This window comes from Ptiloglossa arizonensis, chromosome 13, assembly GCF_051014685.1.
Source record: "Ptiloglossa arizonensis isolate GNS036 chromosome 13, iyPtiAriz1_principal, whole genome shotgun sequence".
NCBI classification, from domain to species: Eukaryota; Metazoa; Arthropoda; class Insecta; order Hymenoptera; family Colletidae; genus Ptiloglossa; species Ptiloglossa arizonensis.
In genome coordinates this window covers 11,788,478-11,809,986 of record NC_135060.1, presented here as the reverse complement: position 1 = coordinate 11,809,986, position 21,509 = coordinate 11,788,478, and the positions used below count along the sequence as shown (strand labels likewise).

Genomic DNA, 21,509 nt, shown 5'->3' with positions numbered 1-21,509 from the left:
ACGTCGATATCAAAAATCGATACAAGATTCGCGCGTTTAATCAATCTCGTTTGAACGTACGATCGAATTTTCTTACGCTCCGATGTAAAAATACAAATCGTTGATCGAAGTTTCTTGAATTAGAAATCAAAAATTGTATATTTCTTCTGCTCGAATCTGTCCGATTTTGCGTCGAAAAATTCGATTCGCGATAAAATGAACCGGTATAAAGACAGAAGATCTAGAGAAACCTACCTTTTGAAAAATCGATTCAAGATTGGCATCCCTACTGTGCACAACTGGCAAGAATTCCCACGAGAGGGAACAGGGACTTTGTACCATCTCTCTCGGTCTCGATGAGCCGTGTTTGCTCTCTTCGTCGCTCCCAATTAAAATGCGCGATCGTTCCAACCAATAACACGCCACGACCGAAAATACGCGCGAGACAAGGCGTGTCGTTTACACTGTGACCAATCAGACCCACGTTCCTTCCGTGGTAGTTCTCGTCAATCGTGCCCAGTTCGCGTATTCGTTGATCCTGGTTCTCAAGGCTTTCGTCCTCGGGGACCGGCGGCAAATTTCAATTAATTCGGCATGCAGACGCGCAACGCCAGTTATTTTAATACATCCGGCGCGCTCTGATCAACGCGAATGGCGAGTTAATTAAACGGTAGCAGTTAAGGAACTTTTGAAATGTATTTCGGCGAATGCAAATTTCTGGGTATTCAAAATTCACCGAAAGACGAACGAGGAACTGGAAACTGAGAGGGGCTCGTTTAACGGGACGTGCTCCACGACCAATCTTAACGAACCGTTCGAGAAACGTCTTTGGTACGTAATCTGACCTTTTCTGTTGCGAGGTAACTGTGGTTGAACGTCGAAACTCCGGATCCTCGCGTCGATGAAAGACCGATTCGAGTTTGTAGACGAAAGGAACTAAGATAAATATTCTGTTGCATTATAGAACTGCTACAATCTAAAACGGTAACCTTCGAAACGACGCGAATATTGTTTTCCAAAATTCCAAAATTTACACGCAAAGCGATCCCCAACGATAAGGGAGTCACGATTCCGAAAGTAAAAATACCTCGAGAAGCGGGTTATCGGGTCTCGCGTAAGTATACAGTCACATTTCGCTGTTTCGATACCGTCGAGTTTTCTCAAGGTACGCTTTTCAATGTTCGGGGCTGCTAAGAGTTCGAACGAACGCGAAATAAAAAATAGAGAAACTCCTCCGGGTGAAACGAAAAACAAGTCACTATCCGTATTCTCCCCCAGTCCTCGAGTACGTACCCGGTTAAAAAGTGTCTCGATACTTTTGCATCGACCTAACGAAGTTCCACCGTCCCGTTGAACGTCTCTGTGAAAAACGAGAAGCGGAAGAAGCGTTTAAAACAAGAACAATCCACTCCTGTAGTAGGCGAGGACTATTTGCAACGTTCACCGAACAGTCCCTTAACTCGAGAAGATTAATTGTTCCTGATTCCGTCCCTCGATACCGGGAAGCGGGATCGCTCGTTGATTAATAGCGCTGTTTGATGATCAATACCGATTATGATCGCGCAGTTTACATGTCGCGCATTGATTTCATGCGCACGCATTAATTAATCACCTTTAACGATGATGCGCAACACGCAGCTGGCCTGCTTCTTCGATACCGGGTGTCTCGCGAAGAATGTGATCTCGTGGACCCCGGGAGTCAGGTTAGCCTCCAACCTGGTCCCCCAGGATGGTTTCGAGCGTACGTACCGGAACCAATCGAGATCCGTCGATGGTTGATCGAACGTCACGAACGCCTCGTCGCGACTAGGTGGTAGCTCGGCGATGACGTCTTTCGGGCACTCTAAACGTGGCTTCCCGTACCCTGCAAGAAAACGTGAACAGGATCTCGCGTATCGAGGACCGTTTAGCTCACCGATTCGAATCATTCTTTTCGCGTTAGAAGCCGGTGAGTCGTCTATTGTGTCGCCATTAGACGCGACCGAGCGTGTCCGACCTGCGTGGGACAATTTTTCACTCCACGAGGCATCGTGACGACACGAGGAGTGTCTCCGATAGAGATTCGCCTCAAAGAGCCGCGATACGGAAGATCGGACCGTGACATTGCACAGAGATACCGAACAGAGACGAGACGATCGTGTACACGTGCAAACCTATAATTACATTCACGGTTCGCAACGTACAACATTTTCGTCCACGGTCCACTCGCGGACACGTTGATCCGAACTCGCGTGAAAATTTACTTTCTACGTTTCGAACGGTCCGAAGCGTACGGAAAGAGCAATATTTATGCACCGATATTTTCCAAAATTTCTAGCCGGTTTAATTAAAATCGGAGGCGCCCGCGACAGGGAGCTTCGGCTCGCATCCAATGCTAATACCAACTACGTGCAAAACCTCGAATGTTTAGGATTCTAACGTTACACGCGCTTGTAAAATTCATCGTCGGTGTATATTTGCAAAGAAAATTATCGACAAACACGTAGACAGTCTTCTGTTTATCGTAGAAGTAACAGTTGTCGAAGCTCTCCGTGTACGACGAGGACGGGTGAAAGAAACGAGGTTGGATGTGACTTTGTGCGTTTATCAATTTTTTATAAAATGCTACGAGCAAGGGACACTCGGTTGGAACGAGAATGATCGTTTTCTATATACGTACTTTCTCTTTTCGTAATAATTGCTAGCTAATCGAGAAATTGCTTCCGTTCGGGCTTAACAGCGATTGGAAGTAGAAGATAATTTTCCATGATATCACTTTACTCACTGACGCACTCGCCGTGTTTCGGCCCGTCCCACGTGCCGTCCGACCGACAAGTTAATTCGTATTCTCCGTGAAGTTGGTACCCCCGGGGACACTTCAAGAAACACTTGGTACCTGGTCGATTGGTCACCCTTCGTCTACCTCTCCACGACTTTGATGTTGCCATAGGAAAACACATTAAATACCCTCGACCCTCTGGATTCAGCGGTGGGCAGGATATATCGTTTATATCTGAGAAAATAAAGAAAAGTATCTCGACGTTTGTCGCGTGTCTGTATTATTAGAGAAACACATTTTGTCATTTTTGTACCCGCCGAGTGTGACGAGAAAACGTATACGCTCGGTGAGAACTTTAGCATTGATATATATATATATATATATATATATACAAAAAAAAAAAAGAAATTCTTTTTTTAACCGCATCAACGCTAGCGTTCTTTCCACGCGAGAAAGAACATCGATGTATCGTCTTCCGCTGACTCGAAGTCTCGCGGGACGACACAGGGGCAAAGAGGGATCGAATCGTCTATCCCCCCACGAATCGCATATTCTGAGCCTTGGCCACGACCACTGTCATAGTAGTAGGAATCAATTTTAATTGCGTGCCTATTTCAATATGTACTAGCTTGTTCGATAAGTTTTGTCGCTTTTTCTATTGTAAAAAGAATACTACGACACTTCGACTTTGAACAACTGTAAATATACGAACGAGTCGACGGATCTACACGAAACTTTGCACATGTTCATCAAACAGTAGTGGCATCCTTAGAAAAATAAAACGACGAATCTAATAGCTCTATTTCTTATCGAACGACAAAACTTATCGAGCAATCTATCGGAAACTATAAACCTAAATTTCTGAAGTTAAGGTCATCCGATGGTCATGGCACATCAGATCGTTGAATTCGTCTGAACACGAATTATAATAATACGAAGCAAAAAATATGCAATGTCGTTTAAAAACATGAATATAACCTTAATTTCTTACAATAAAATTCCTCTGTCAATTTTTATAAGCCGATAAGCACCTTTAACCTTTGTCCGAAACATTTTTTCATCAGACCATTGGAAATGGTGTCTGAAAAATCATAACAACAGTCGTGCGACGCACACTGTACACAACTTCTTTTGAAACGAATAAAAAATGAATTTCTAAATTATATTTGTTATTGAATTATTTTTCTTCCCGAAAAGTTGTTTATTTACCGCTACTAATAATCGTATAACCAATGCTTTCCTAGCACATTGTAAAAGAACGAATAAAAATTGTCACCTATTAGGTACAACTGATGCACAATAGCAATATGTTAAAACTACGCCAATGGGGCTCTGACTGCCACGTGTTTCTCATTATCTCTCTCTCTGTCTCGCTACTTTCTTCGTCGCTCGATCCACACGCGTTTGTGACCGTCGCGACGTATAGCGAGCTAGAATCGAACGTGTACGCGAGAATAGGTGTATATCCCTTCCACTTGTCTCGGATTCGTGCCACGGGACTTCGAGAGTCAGCGGTAAGGAATACGTCCAACCGATTGCCAACCGACTCCAGACATCGATGCTCTTCCGGATACTTATCCAGAGTACTCATAGACATATCCGTGAGGTCGTGTTCTTTCTCGTTTTCACGGTTCGAGGAAATATCCGAATACGCGATAAGGAATACGTCCAGCCGATTGCCAACCGACTCCAGACATCGATGCTCTTCCGGATACTTATCCAGAGTACTCATAGACATATCCGTGAGGTCGTGTTCTTTCTCGTTTTCACGGTTCGAGGAAATATCCGAATACGCGGTGAACGTACGAGGTTCCCGCGACGTGCGAATTCGAAATCGCGACTGAACGATCGGCCGCGCTCGTTTAACTCGCGGCGTATCCCCGATTTCGTCGGTTGCCACTGTTGCGAGAGCGATTCGTGACGGCGCATCGATCACCGATATGATCTTCGTAAATCCTTTGATCCGATTACAACCGAGTAGATTTTCGTTGGCACGCACGCGATACGTGTTCAGGAGGCACGGAAATTTCTGTCACCATTAATCGGCTACCTTCGAAAGCTGACGCGACCGAGCCGGCGGCGATATGCGGGTGTAATACTGAAATCCGCGACGTCGACCGAGCACCATTGTCGACCGTGATGCTTACACGTATTATCCTCGGTATCTGCATAATATATGAATCACGAATGCTAATGACGACGACGTAGTGAGGACGCGGTATCGACTCCGCCACCGCGTCCGTGGGAACCAACCCCCGTGAACCGGGTTCGCAATGGCGCCGCAAATATCGATGCACCCCGTCGCCTAACCGCCGCTTGTTTCGATGTAACGCTCCAGGAGTTTACTACGCGATTACCGTGTAATCCGGGACCACTTGACTTCGCGTATACTATCTTGCGAGAATCTTGCGACTCGCCTCCGCATCCATAATCGAACGACCGTTTCGCGCATGCATTAATTAACAACATACTTGTCCCGGGTGCATTATCTCCCAAGAATGCAAGACGAGAGGGGACCAACCGGGCTGGATCGGTCCATCTTCGAAACGATGGACGAAGACGTGGGATAATATCGTCTCGCGGCTAATCTCGCCGATGGGACAACTTCGAGAGGACTCGATCGTCAAAGTATCAATATCCGGTGCGATTTTACGATAATCGTACGTTACACACACGAACTACATTTGTTTCATCGATGGGATCGATCGCGCCGAAACGCGAAACGCGTCGCGAGTAAGCAAATGCAATTGTTTTCTTAAACGTCGGAGTTTCTATCGACTCGCGTCGAAACATTTACACGGGCCTTGAGCCAGCGGTGTTTGGAAAATCGTCGATTTCACGTTTCAAGAAACGAGAATTTACACAACGACGAAACGGAGTATCGTCGAGTTTCTTTCAATGTTTTTCGTAACAGGGGCTGCGTATAGTATCGCGAAATTCACCGAGTTTGTTTCCAATTTTCGAACCTCTCGAGTGAAATTACACTAGACGGATCTATTCAGGACGAATCACGGGAACCGTATTCCTTGCCGCGTGACGTTACAGAATTACCAGTTTACGTAGAAACGTCCCGACATCTTAACGCTCGATCGATAGATTGCTCTGTACAACGTTGATGTTTCGATTACCGCGACGTCGGTTCTTAAATCGCGATATTCGAATACGGGTAACGTTCGACGAGTGTTTCGATTCGTTGGACGAACGTAACGATACCGAAATAAAAGTATAAATTCTGAAGAAAAAAAGGAAAATCCAGTGAAGTTTCCAGGGAAAATTTTACGTTACAAATCGACAACCGCGTTGAACGAATTTGTCTAGAACACGATCGTGATACAATTACGAAGGTATAGGTCGTATTTGTTCGGTAAGATAGGACGTTCGAATGCAATCTTACGAAATACCCGAGCCTTTCAATTTGCAGCGCGAAAAATAGAATCCATTTCGAATGTTTACCGATACGGGGATTTACCCAACGGAATAATAACAAACCGACTTATTTCGTTTCGCCAAATTTATACAAGGAACTATCCTCGTCGGTTATTTAATAGAATTCGGCAATTATCGGCTCGTCGCAAAATGTATAACCATCCGCTTTGAGCCCCTCCCTACCACCGAAACTGTGCAAACAATCGCAATCTGGGTCACTTGATTTCATATTCCCCCAGAAACTTGTAAAACGTTACCGTATTCCCGAGCAATGCAAATTTCGCGGTTGGAACTTCTTGTGTCTTTCTTATTGCTCGATAGGTTTATGCAAACGAGGATAAACTCGCGCAACAAAAATTCGAACAGACGGAAAGCAAAACGGTAACGATAGTGGAAGTACTCGAATCCCGATCACGAACGCGATGTTACGCGAATTTATTCGAAATTAGCCGATGATCGTCGTTTTAAACTTCTTCGATCGGTCGATACGCGTTATTCTTCGTCGAGATTCACGAACGCGAGCAGACGTAATACATATCGCGTGTCTCGTTTCGATTCAACGACACATCCATTTTACCCCAATTGCGCGAATATCGTCCAAATTATCGACGAAACTATTCATTTCGCGGTTATTTACGCGATCGAAGGTGGTTAATACGTTTCATCGTTGGTATCGTGTACGTTTCTTTGCAACAACACCGTACGTATTTTTTCTTGAAACAAGAACACCGGATAAAAAAAAAAATTGCGCGCGAATTCGTTTAAAGAGCTCACTTCTCGACATATTTTTTGAAAATACGTTCTATCGGCAACAATCTCGACGATATTCGAGCGAAACCGCGCGATAAACAACGCGAGGGTATAATTCGATGTACGAATCGATCGTTTCATCGAAAAGTCATCAAGGTCATCAATACCTTCCCGCACCAAGCCGTACGTGTCTGTTTCTACACGGGAGCAGAGGTTGTTCGAAGATAAATTCAACAACCTACGACACACATCCTTTATTCTTAAATCGGTTAATATCATGTTTTACAATAAATGCTTAAAATTGACGACCTTTTATCGACTTGTTTTGCTTTTGCACTGATCAGAGCACCCGGGTGGGTTATTACTACTCCGGAACACGTCTGCAACAGCAAAAGAGATAATTGGATATTCTATTTCTGCCGGAACAACCCTGTGTAAATTTATTAAAAAGCATTAATCCAAAGAAACATTCTCGCCGCGGAGAAACGAAAAATGTACCGCTCGCGCGGTCGTCGAGGTGAGCGTTATGCAAATAAAAAATCCGCTCTCGAACAAGAGGGGTGGGGGTGGGGTGGAGGAGTAGGGTAGGAGGAGTGGGGACCGAACACGGACGTACTCGTGGAACAAAAAAAGACGCGCGACCCGTTAACGTTGAACTCTCGTATAACGCGGTACCGGGCCCAGCGATGAATTTAATCCGGGCTGCAAGAAAACGCGGACGAATTTATCGTTGTCTCGAGGATACGGCATAATAAAGGGAACGTATTACTCAAGCGCGTACGTATTAATCGGAAAAAGCGAGAAAGTCGGTGGGGGGTAGCTGGAGATGGGTGGGGGGAGGCCGTTTATCAGAGAACGCCTCGCGAATAAATGTATCCACGATAACGTTATTACGATGTACTCGAGAAATTTCCCTCGCGTCTGCCGGGACATATTGCGTTTCCCAGACGCGCGAATGATGCATGGCCCACCGGGTGTCAAATGGAAGGAACGGTTGAGAAACCTGGGGAGGGGAATTGGGCGCACGAGGAACGGTACCAAGGAAAACGCTTTTCCTCCCCGGTTAGGAGAACTCACCCACGCAGGCCTTCCCGTCGGATGACAGAGCTTTTTCATCACCGTCGCAGGCGCAGAAGAAGCTGCCGTCCGTGTTCTCGCAAACCTCGGTGCATCCCCCGTTGTCGACCGTGCACTCGTTGATGTCTGCGCAACAGAAACGAAGTTTCCACCTTTCGTGCATGAGAAACACCGGTACACGAGGGTAGAAGGGTGACTCTAAACGCGAGTGCGCCAACGGAATCGCGATCTCTATCCGATGATAATCTGTACAATTTTCAAAACCGACCACCGATTCGTATTCGGTTTACCCAACGTCCCGTGACGAAGAACGCGCGCATGCGTGTACACGCAATGAGAAGGAAAGATTGAAAATCGACGCGCGCGATCGTTTCGTACGAGGTGTCCCTATCATCACCGGTCGATTTGAATTTCGCGCTATTTTTAAAACGCCGAATCGATCTACCCGATACTTGACATACGTCGTCTAGACAGATGGGAAATTCATCGTGGAGAAGTACACGTTCAGAGAACGCGTGACAATTATTCAAGTGTATTACGAAAACTTTGCGATCGTTTCCCTCGAAATTGTGTACGAAGAGCACTGTACAAAGTTTGGTCGCTAGATTCGTTGAAACTGGTTCGGTTTGAGATCCGAGAAAGTCACTCTCGTACTTCCCTTTCAGAATGTACAAACCTATTCCTCTCTTACCAAAAGTAGAAACCTATTCCCCTCGTTCCCAAACATACGACTTTCGATACTGCACACTTCTTCGGGTACGTTCAACTCCGTTGTGTCGCAAACCTCGGCGTATTTTGGGAACACTTTAAACACCATAGAATCGGCTCTGGGTTAGACGGACCGTATTCGACGGTCGACCGTCATAAGTTAAGAAGCTCGATTCGACCACCTTCGAAGCTCGTCCGCTTTCCTTCCAACCTTTTCCCTCCTTCTCTTTGATCTTCTCGCTTGCGTTTCCATTTCCCCGACCTTTCTTTAGATACACCTTACATCGCTCCCGTGACTCCTTCCCACAGTTTCTACGTATTCCTAAACATCCAATCCTCTATCGACCACTCCCAATTTTCTTCTTGTTGGCTCCGACTCCATCACGGAGAATTCACCACGCGAACAGAGGTACGAAAGCTAGCTATCCACCTCCGAACTCCTTACTTGACAGTTCCTCGTCGACCACCTATCTTCACCCACTCGGTGATACACTTTCGTTGTTCCCTTCGCAAGTCTTCCTTGTATCGCGTTAAGTTTAAACAAATCGTATCGTTGTTACACGCAATATCGTACCGCCTTGTTTACCGTGCAAGATCGATTCAGCACGTGAATTAATTCAGACATTGAACTAATTCAACTGTCAATTATTACAGAAACATATCTGAGGCAAGATCGGATCGAACAGTCAGATTCAACGCTCGAAGTCTTACCTTCGAGTCACCTCCGACACAAACGGGCGGTATTTTCTCACGATTTACAACGTCTGGTTCTCGGATTGGGTAGCTTTATTTTTCCAAGGTAAACGAAGAGCAGACGACGTTACCGTTCGTTATATTTCCCGTGAAATTGGATAAAGGATCTCCCAGCTACGTAGATGGGGGCCAGTGAGGAACGGGGGCACGGTGGTGCTCACGATTACGAGCTCTTAACAAGGGATCTCTGCGACCGACGGAGCTGCTCGGTATCGATCAGTGTCCCGCGAAGTTCAAGTTCCTCGTGGACACGCGTGGGGGGACACGAAACGTCTGACTTCGTCTCGTAGACGAACGAAAACGACCAGGCCTCTTTCATTCGCGGCGTAACGACTCCTCGTGAACGATCCCGCATTCTTCGACGGAGAGCTACCCGGCTGGCCGGTCAATTGTCCACGCGATGGCGTTAAATTGACCGAAATAGACGTACAAGGGTCGGCCAGATTGCGATTGCCTCGAGCACTTTCAATGACCGCCAAGAGTACTCGACTTCCGTCGCTTTCACGTCCTGCAGATACGGCGTATGCATGGATGGATATGCCCGCACAACGACCAAGTATCTGCGCGATAATGATGCTCAGACAGAATGGAGGACCCACGGTGGTAACGTTTCTTTTCATGCGTCCTCTCGAATATACCCAGAACCGATACAATGCGGCTTGATTTTCGTCGCTCGTGTTTCCTTTTGTCGAGTGCACATTCTTATTGAACGAGACAGCGTACGTGAAAAGAATTTTAATACTCGAGATATTTTTTCTTTCGCTTTTTCTTGCCTCTCCCTTTTCTCTCGAAAGTGGTTCAATCTGTGGACATCCCTCTACGGGAATACCGCGAGCGCGTATACTTGATGGCATTTTTTATTCGGTGAATGTTTGTCGAGCATAGCACGGTATTCCAGATATTGAAACACGAAAATGCGATCAAAATTTGAAACGAATGTTCACAGAGTCAGTGGTAAGACGATGGTGAGTAAATTTTCGAACGTTGTAACGCAGAATTGAGATATTTAAGGGTTTGTATTTTGATCGATTGAAGAATATTTGTAAACGTTACTACGGTCTTTTAATTTGTACCAAAATTAAATTTACATCACATTCGAACCAAGTAGCTCGTTCAATGTGTGCAATATAGGGTGATCGAGTTACTATTGACATCTCCATTGTTTCTGAAACTGTAACAGTTCGAGGCAGAGTTATCGATTGAAAGTCGTAGGTTAGTGAAGGAGGCATCGTGCGGTGGTAACGGTGTATGTGTGTGTGTGTGTGCAGGAAATGCTTGCCAAATGCGAAGATCATTTCTGTATTTATAAATGGAGTATTACACTTTTGTATTTACGTTATGACGAAGCCATCAAGACGAGTACAATAGAATTCAATGTCAGTTACGGAAAGAAAATATTTACTCTTGTCTGATAATGTTTACTGTTGCGATACGCTGCGCAAAGGTGTTACGATAAATAATGGACATTGCTCGAAGAGCGATTCAATATTTTTTGAAAGAAATATTTTCATGGAAAAAAAATTATAAATGTCTCAATAGAAATGGAGTTCGTATTGAACATCGCGTAAATCATCGTCGTTACATCACCCACGTATCCATATGTCGTAAAAATTGATACATTCGAGTATATTCTCGTCGCAGAAAATCACAGAAATTTAACTACAAAGAACTCCGATGGTTGCATCGAATACAATGTATCTCCCTGCTATTGTACAAAATGAATTTCTTTTCGTTAAAAAGTAGAAACAGACCGCATCTGTGAGACACCGTGCACATCTTTTTCATACTTTACGTTTCATACGTCCTTACATTTCATAACTTTGAAGTCGCTTATTTTTCTTCCAGGGCAGTGGTGCATTGTCATGAATCGTGATAAAAATTTCAAACGCCTTAACCTGTATCTTAGTTTCGTGTTTAATTTATGCACGAAATATGTTCTCAAGGATGTAACAAAAACGAAGCCTATATTGTACACAGATGGAATATGAACTAAACGATTTATAATACCTGCACGTTATACGTTATTCGTTGTAAAAATTGGAAAGAAATTTGAGGACTCTCGGTTGAGCTAGACAGCTTTTTGTATTGTTCCTTGTGCCTTGTGTGCACATATGGCAGACATCGATCCGGCCACCATATAGCAGGTGTCTGGAGAAAATACATTATAAAGCAGATGCTACGATTACGGTGTCTTATTCCAGGAAGTTACATCAGAATATTTTTTATTTCCTCCCAGAAAGCACGCACAAGCTTCGAAATTCCTTATTCAAATTTTACACTTATTTTTTTTTTTTTTTTTTTTTTTTTGCATTGTTTTTCCACGCGTCACGATTTCTTTTCGGCAGTATAGACATTTTTCAGCGAAAAGTATTATTTCGATCCGTTAAATTGAAAACTGACATTTATTTTACACGTGTGCAAAATATGAGAAAAAGTGTAAATAAACTGTTTGCAAAGCGCGAAGCATGTAATCCTTCGATTTCGTACGAGTGTTTTTTACTTTGACAATAAATAACTACGGTTCAGAAAGATGTATCGTAAAACGACTAATTTGAAAGTTAAAACGAAAGGTATCGTATACACAATATTGTCAATCTGTGTGCGTATGTACGAAGACGATATTTTAAATTTAAATAAATTCTACGATAAATTTCAAATTATACTTTCTGTACCATTACCATAATTCCATTGAGCTTGAACGTTTTTTAAATAATATTTTAAGTAATATTGAATAATCCTAACCAATGTTTCAAACAATTTTATGAAATAACTTAGTAAGATTTATATCTTTTTAATGACTTATTATTCCTCTCATCGATGATATTAACTGTCAGTGCAGCATGAACACTATCAATAATTGGATCGTGCCAGTGCCATGTTATTACACGACATTACGTTATTGCAAGGCTGTTGAAATAACACATGATAATGTTGATACACGCTGAGTAATAGCAATATTGATTATATATATAGTATAATAAATGGTGGTACGATTGGCAAGATGACTTATTGTAAAACGTGGTCAAACACAGGCTAAATTTTCTTCCATTAAAGACATAGTTTTCAATATAAATGACTTAGAACTTAGCGGTGCTAGGTTTGTATGTACTGAACTCGAACGAATGAAAAAAAAATATTACTTTAACGTTAAAAGATTCCATAACAATATTCTTCGAAAAGCAGTTTTATTTTGATCATACGATAGATACTATACTATTACTATTCATGAAGTTAACCATACTTGAAGTTAATAATTACATTCGAGTAAATGAAATCGAATTCTTGTGCAAATAAATCTAAATTCTACTAAAGTTGAGCAATAAATAAATCTAAATCTTTAATAATTTTATAAGTAAAATTCTTTTCGAAATACTAAACCTTCGATAGAAAACTTTCTTTCACCCCATTTTTAATTGTATTCCGTAAAACACAAGTCCCTTTAATTCGTGCTTATCAATTTATTGAACATCGTGTGCAATATGAACGTACCAACTTTACACCGAAGACCCTTGATTTAATTACAGTACACCAATTTACGTTAACTCATATTTGCGGTTAGTTGCTGAAATAGATAAAAAATTCAATCTAGTAACAGTGAGTACATACAATACGTAATACATGACAATGTCAAATATATCGTACCCAAAATTAGTCGCGCGTGTACATTGATACGTTTGATTGATTTTATTCCACAATACATTTGATTCAATGACTGGAAAATTGAACGACCGGAATGAATTTCACCAAATTGGACATTGAATGATATCCAACAGTATCCTACTTTATTATTGAAAGAAATGGCACGTATAAAAAATATTATTTTTGTGGAGAAGTCCATTAGATGATGAATAAAATTTAAAAGTCTACTTCAATAACGACAGTTCTGGCGAAATATAAGCGACCAAATGTTTGAAGAGGATTCTTCGTGAAAAGTAAATAAAAAATATGGAATAAAAGTTTTTTGTTAAGTGTTGTTCATAACAATACCACCTCTTTAACTAATACAGTTTCTGCCTCGCTAAATGTCGTATAGTTATCTCCACTTCTCTCTGGAATTGATTACAAGGAACCAGTCTCAGTATCATCCATGATCCACTATCGACAATCATTCAATTGTTAATAAATATCATTCAACTGTATTTCCTTGTCGTTACATTAATTTTTCACCATCTATTCTGCAATTTCGAAATTGGCGTTATCGGTTTACGGTGTTAGAAAGGTAAAGATAAACAGATTTTATCAAAGCAATGAATAACGAACCATGGTTTATTCGTACCGTATAAACATTTATATAACAAGTAATTTAATCGATGGCACGATATTATTGAAAATAAATTATTTAATATTGTGGTCACTATTGATATACTCGGCTTGTTGTTGGCTTTGCGCAAATAATAATTATTATTATTATACTTATTAATTTGGTAATATCGCTGATGAGAATTCAAAATAAAATCGAAACGTTGAATCGTTTGTTACAAGCCAGAATTATGTATCGCTGCTCTGAAAGGTCCAAAACGATACAGGTGAGAGATAAGCTTGTTTAATTTCGCGATAACCGTGTTGATGGTCGAAATCGTTTATACGATACACACATGTTTTTTAATTATAACGCAAACAAATTATCCAATTTCCAACAAATTCTTTTTTTTTTTTTAATAAAAACGCTTTGTCGAATGTACGAAGCAGTGTAATCGACATTATTATTTTATTTAAATCGACAAAATAATTATAATAATGTCGAAATTTGTGACTTTCGTACAATTACAACAATTTGTCTACATCGTATCTATACTTATTTTACCCGGATGTTCGTACACTGACGCGTAAAAAATGAGAACAATATCGGGTAACTTTGAATAAAAATTTGAGCACGTTCCCCTCAGCCCGCTGCGTGTAAATAATTTTGCAAAGAAAAATCTCGTTTTACGGTTCTCGGGTAGCAGGAACAGAAAAATTAGCATAACGCTAGATAATTATAAATAGCTGTACACGTGAATGGCACGAATGTTTGCGTACATCCTCCGCGTTCATTGCTGCCGTTCTAAATAACAAAAAAAGCGCGGCGAAAAGTGCAGGAAGCTAACCGGTAATGAGACACTCGTATATATGAATAGTGTGTTCCGCAAAAGTGAAAAGGGCACTCTTGTGGCAAGAGACAAAAAATGTTTTCACGAAACGTTACCGTTATACCTAACAATTTTCTGAACTCGTAACGACGGCGGGAGAAATCTTTCCGGGAAACATCGCGACCGAGAGAAATAAACAATGAGGGTGGGGTGGGGAATCAGGAGGATGAAAAAGAAAGGTAACAGGACACTTAGAAATTGTCCAACATTGTGAAAGTTTTGATGGAATTCCCGCTTCGAAAGTATCGAAAATACGCAGGCAATAAAGGGAAGTTTCCTTCGCGAGAGGACAATTTTCTGCGCGTTCTTCGAAGCGCGGCTATTATAAAAATTTGCCAAGATTACAGAAAGTTCAGGAAGCTTGTTGGAAGTTCGTCCGACGCAACAGTGGCAGTAATGCTCGAAGTAACCTTCACCGAACTTTTTTAATTGTCACGATATCGATTCGTGAAGATCAAGGTAAAAATTGAGAGCGTCGAAACAATCGAAAGCGAATCGTGTCGCATGAAACGGATCGAATCAATCGGTGGAACGAATTGGGGGAAAGTAAACTACAAGTTACGTATGATGTTAAAATTGAAAAAATCGATAATTCGTTTCAAATCATGAATTACAAATATTATCAAATATTATAATCGATATATAATAAAATACTATTATTTGTTGTTATTGTTCCTGTTTGAGTAAAATTGTCCTACCCTGTGACATGAAATGGTACGTTTAATAATCGAGGATTATTACGTGTGATTCTGAATTAATGGTATTCGAGTTTAAGTTAATCATCAAACACGATCAAACTTGTGGTATCGGGGAAATTCTGCTTAGATTTGATCGATCGTTTAGAATTGTCAACAATATGGAAGAAATTTACGCAGATTGCAGTTTAAGAATGTCTCGCAAGAAATGAATGGTAACGGTGAGACGGTCCCAGTGGTAAAACAAAGAAGATCCGTGCGAAACGTTAACTTTGAAGAGGAAAAGAAAGAAGAACGATAACTTTCCACGGATACAACACTTTTTCCTATTCTGCTACGCCGAGAAACGAACGTTGGTTGACGTGGACGCTAAAAAATGATCACTTCCTCGCGAGCGGTAAGAAAACTCGCGATAAAGAACTATAAGAGGAACTAATTCGGAATTTCTTACAGCGGGAACTTTTACGATGTCTACCGAAAAGAGGACGCTCCCTCGCATAATCTATTCCCTTTTCTTTCTTACTAGTTCGTGAAACAGTTTCGAAGTTGAGTCAATGGAAGCGCCCGTGAGAAGTTTGTGTAAACCAAAATTACAATCAAGCCGAACAAGGGGCCGATCCTCTCGGAACACCAAATTGTTTAGGCCGATTTTGCTAAAACCCCCACACCCGTATCGGTAACAGCTTTGTGCGTTAACTCACTCCGATGAGCAAAGCATTCATAGCTTACTAAGTTACATGTTTGTCCTACAAAGGGATCCAAAATTGATGTTCCATTTGCCAGTATAATATTAAATCAACGTGGTATCGTAAGAAGAAACAATATTAATCCTCCCGCAGTCGAGTGAAATTACGAGTAACGATATTAGCGAGTATGCAGATTTTTACGTTCCAAGTTACTTCTCTTCGTGGCGAGATATTTAAAAAAAAAGCATGTTTTACACGTACCTTTTCTCATTCTTTACGTTAGTATGAATCCGGTTAAGAATCGTGTAACTTGGCCACTTCTTTGAATTTCATACATTCGTTTTAATGCTTTGTACGAGTTACCTTTTTAGGACTGGAACTTTTAAAAAATGCAAGAAAAAGAAATCGATTTTTTTTTTTTAGTTCGTTAGGTACCATACAGACGTCATTAGTGATAATAACGCCAACATCGATTTACCACCCGGTACTCGGAGTTTTGGCACGAGCAGCCAAAAGTTTTCGATAGAATTATTCGGCAGAATTCGGTAAAACGTGGAAACAAAAAACACGAATATTTCGTACGTTATACCTATTTTTATATGCAGCTAAAATTAATTGATATTTCTTTAAGACAGTTACGAATTGATTGGCATCGTCTGTCCGTAGTTTCCTTATTAAAGTAACACCGAACTTGCATAGAATATATTAACACTTATATTACGGTGATAATAACGATAAAATATTGTAATTTCGTTCTTGCGATTCGAAATAATAAATAGAAGCTTCTGCAACTGGTTTCGACGACAACGTATTTAATTCAGAAAATTACATATTTTACGTTCTCGTCTGGTCTAAAAGTTCTCTTCGGGAAAAATTTCAAATTAAATTTTTCTGTAACAAAATCTTTTTCCAGAGGCAGAACTATTCGTTAAACAATGTCCATCGAAAAGAAGAAACATTCATTATCTTCTTTTGACTAAAACGATACTATTATGTAATAAAGTAAGGGTGAGGTTAACTTAATATTTCTACTTTTCAAAAGTGACAACGATCGATCGTAACTCGTTCTTACGTTTTATTTAATTTACTTTTCAAGAACGGCTACACGTCTAAAGCGAAATATGAGTTACGAACAATTAAAAAATATGCATTTTACGAGAACTAGTCGTATTATTAAAACGTTATATATTCAGAGTGTTCCACGAAATGAATACATATCCATTACGTTTAAATTTTGTCTTCCATAAAAATTAATTGGAATCTTTTTCATATTTTTATTCTTCGTGGAGACTACAGTGCAGTGAAGCATTTTCAATTACAACTTTTCCGTTCCAGGAAACCTGATCGTGGAGGAAAAACTTCTGAAGCTAAAAAGGGAATGCTAAACCCATGAAATAGTACGTAAATATAAAGCATGGCAATTTCCGGTGTGAAACTTGTACAGGAAATACGAAAAACGCTTTTCTTCACCTGGTCTTTAAATTCTAGAAGGTAACTAAACGCGAAAGACTTGAACAACATTTACCAAACTCGACCCGAGATTCAAATTGTTTACGAGATAGAAAAATTAAAAGTATTTTGGACTTTTTAAAAACTCGAACGAAAGAATCACGATCGCGACGATGTATAAATGACATTTCGTACAATTATTCATTCGCGATAATTTAAAAAATTTCTGTCTCGCGTTAGAATTGATCGCGTATTTCACCAGATAACGTATAACGAATAACATTTTATCCAAAAGAACTTTTATCACAGTTCTGCATTAGTTTAATTTATTAAACACAAATCAAAAGATACGCAACTATAATTTATCCTAGACGAAAATATATTTACACAACACTTTGTACGCAAAGATTATTCGCATAAAACAGTCTTACACTATTGATCGATTATTTAAACAATTTTACCAAGTTGTTCGAACAATGTCCAACTCTATCTCGTGCCAATAATTTGAGGCAGACCCTCAAACTTATTAAACCCTTTGAATTTATTAACTGTAACTGTGGAATGAAATACGATAATGTTCCTGGTGGAAAAATTAATCGTCCGGAGTTCGAAGATTTATGGGAGATCAAGCCGACATTTAATTTCGTCCGAATTCAGCTTGATGAAAACTCTCGGAAAATTACCGGATGGGAATTTTTTTTTCATTTTCCCTGAATTAACCCGTTCCGAGCGGAACAACTGCTTCTTACATTACATAATGAGCCGAGTATAACTTCATTAATGAATTCATCCCATTTTCGCAACACACCCGGCAAACTCACGTTTATACCCGTCTCTTCATTGCGTTCAGCCCCGCGAGCGTTTATACAACCTACCCCTCGAGGGGATTCCAGCAAACTGTCAACTTGTAATCGGAATTGCAAGCGTAGAGGAGCCTTTAAACGAAGCCCCTTAAATCATTCTCTTTCACCTGACAACTGGTTCAACCGTTTCCCCCGACGGATCCGTTTTGAATGCAAAGTAACGGTGGCAAATCGAGAAAACGGCGAACACGAAGAAAACCCGAGTTTCCGCCGGTTTTGACGTCTTGTTCTTTCACAAAGTGTGACCGAGCGTTACAACAGCTTTAAGTATCGACACGCCCACCCTTCCATAGTCTCGAGTTATTTTCTTTTATGAATGAAAAATTGTCCGAAATTTTACGAGTCTTTTCTACTTTATCAGACTAAAAGAGATGTTTCTGAATTATACTCGAACGTTGTATATTTTTTTACGTATATTTGAGGAAAACATATTCTGTACGCGAAGAAATATTAATTCGTGGCTGACAAAATAGAGCTTGTGACGTTCTACGTGAATCACTCTGTACACGTATGAATATACTGATTGTAAATCGTAAGGGAAATAATAAATCTACCTGGTAACATTTATCGATCCTCTTACGCGTGTTGTCATTAACGTCACGTCTTGCTGCCACGTTTACAGTAATCTTGAATTCCATAATTAAAAAATATCAACGACCTTGAAAGCTTTGGACAGATTGACCAAGGGAGGAATATTTTGTGCGTAATACATTTACCCTCAAGCACTCGTGCAAATTATACTCTAGTATAATTATACTCTAAGTTAAATAAAAAGGATAAATAGTATTCACGGTGGTATTTCAGTAGGGTGTCGTGTACACCGATATTATTTTCAAACTAATAATCCACGAGTCACTGCGTGAGAATTATTTCGGTTTCGAAATTGAGAATCTTATTCCGGTCTCCATTACAAACCCTACTGTTGGATGCAGCAACGCCTCGAATCTCGACCCTTGTCTAGTCAGAGATTTACTCGACTAGATTTAAACGCCACCACCAGAAATCCACCACCAGAACGAGAACGCAACACGGGATCCGAACATTTTATGAAATTATTCACGCTGGCTGGGACGTTCTTTCACGGGGTAAAAGCCATTAGACAAATGTCGCGACCCGTTTAAATTTAGCGGAAAGTAAACGTTCGTTACGTCGTAAACTTAATTCGATTACTCTCATGGTCCCTCGGAGTCGATTGCGATGCAACGAGGGAACACGCCGAAGAGATATCCGCGCATCGCGAATTTAATCAGAGTTTAATATTGTTCGGAGACGAATTCTGCATTCGGTGACGGGAAGATTTACGAGCCACGAAATTAGGTTGTCAGGTTTGGAGAATATTAGAAAATCGAGCGACAGTTGTCGCGAGAAAGGGAGGTAAAATTTCTTTCGTTCGGAGCACGGACGATAAAAATGTGTCTCGATCGAACGAATTACCATGTTTTTAACAATTTACCGTTTCTAGATCTCATTATGGTGACCAAAGATAAAACAAATCTAGTAAATACTCGATGTATTTAATTTTGCGTACCAGCTGGAACAGCCATTTTTGCGATATGAATAGTCGAATAAAAATTTTCAGTCAATTTAATCTTAACAGTAATTTGTAACGTTTTCTCTTTATCGTCGATTACATCATCGATTTATAATATACAGCAAAATGTAATTTTTCAATAGCGAGTTTCATTTAAAAATATTTAACATCGAAGGTCACAGCTATGCGTGTGATTACTAAAAATAAATTTTTGCAAGGCAGAACTGTTTAACTATTTAGCTCAACGTGTATGAACGTCGATGTGTCAAGAAATCAATTCGCTCGGTATAACATGATTGCTCACACTAATCGCATTGGTAAGTGTATGAAGTGCAGCAAAGGCGGAAATGGAGCCTCGTCGGAACGTTTATCACGTTAAAGGCTCTAATCGTTGGATAACACTATCTAATTGCACGAAATAACAAGGAACGTAAGAAGTGCAAATTCTTGAATATATTTGAAAAATACAACATCCGAATAAAAGTTGGAGCAACAAATTTTGCCAAAAAAATTACCAAATGACTCTAATTTGTATAATGTAAATCAGAATGTTTAATATTTTTAACAAAAAATTTTTCTGTACTTAAATGAGATTTCACGGATTGTACTAATTCTAACAAATTTATTCGTAACATTCAAAGAGGAAATTGTATACAACTTATTTAAATACGTAACAATAAACGCAATAACCGCCTAATTTTATATTTCTACTTCTTCGGAGCAACCTTGTAAAATTAAATATCATAATAATTGTATTATTTGCTATTTCCATTTATCGAATAAAACGTCCGATCTAATTTGACGTTGAGTCAATTGGAAGAGGTTCGATTTTATAAATCTACACAATTTCGTTTATTCGTCTTTTCAAAATATTTTAATAAATATACAACACCGTTTATAATCCTATAATCGAAATACTATTAAAAACACGCTTTCGATCCAAATTTATCCTTCGTTCTAAAACAACTTTCGGAGATTACCGACCCCGAATATTTCCAGATTATTTATAGCTTGGTTTACTTCCTTCTACGGTTAACTTTTAATGAATTACATCTACCTTATCAGCAAGTAAATAGTTGTTCCGTTACGAACGAAGGGAACGAAAAACGTAGATTTCGCTTATTATTCTCGAAAATCTACACGACGATTTACAATCTTTTATACCTGTACGTGGTCTAAAGGGCACCAAATGGACGAATATAACGTTGAATTCAGAATTGGAGCGAATTTTGTCGCCGGACCGGTATGACTGGAACGCATTAAGCCGTGAAGCCAATTTCCATTCGACTTCATTTTTAGTTGGAACCAGTTCCAGAGCTGACAATTACTGTGAAGTCTACTAGATAACAATTTTACACTTCAGGGCACCATTTCTAGGCCCATTTGTAGGCTAACGAGTACACAGAGTTCTGTGCTTTGTACTAAATGGACCTCGGTTTGAGAGGCACCGACTCGACGAATCAGTATTTACGAGTAATAATCCACTACGATAAATACTACTCTGAAACGATACATTTCAAATTACTACTATTATTTATTCATTACCCACACTTTTATTTATTCGAACGAAAAAGGTCTCGATATATTTCACAAACAACCTTATTTCCCTTCCGTGAATACTGATTCAATAAACGAATCGGAGCACGTAATTTTTTGTTTCTTGTAAGTAGCTGTGTAATCGTCTAATTCGAACCTGATTAAATTT

The 21,509-nt window shown here is 40.2% G+C and overlaps 1 protein-coding gene across 1 annotated transcript in view; it reads right to left on the bottom strand.

Annotated features, from left to right (window-relative positions):
- The window catches only part of LOC143153765 (uncharacterized), a 173,531-nt gene that overhangs the window by 96,743 nt on the left and 55,279 nt on the right, over window positions 1-21,509 (bottom strand). The window contains exons 9-11 of the mRNA XM_076325284.1: window positions 7,991-8,116; window positions 2,744-2,971; window positions 1,592-1,843 (exon numbers count right to left, since the gene is read on the bottom strand). Coding sequence (XP_076181399.1) covers window positions 1,592-1,843; window positions 2,744-2,971; window positions 7,991-8,116 — 606 coding nt within the window. The remainder of the gene's footprint in view (window positions 1-1,591; window positions 1,844-2,743; window positions 2,972-7,990; window positions 8,117-21,509) is intronic.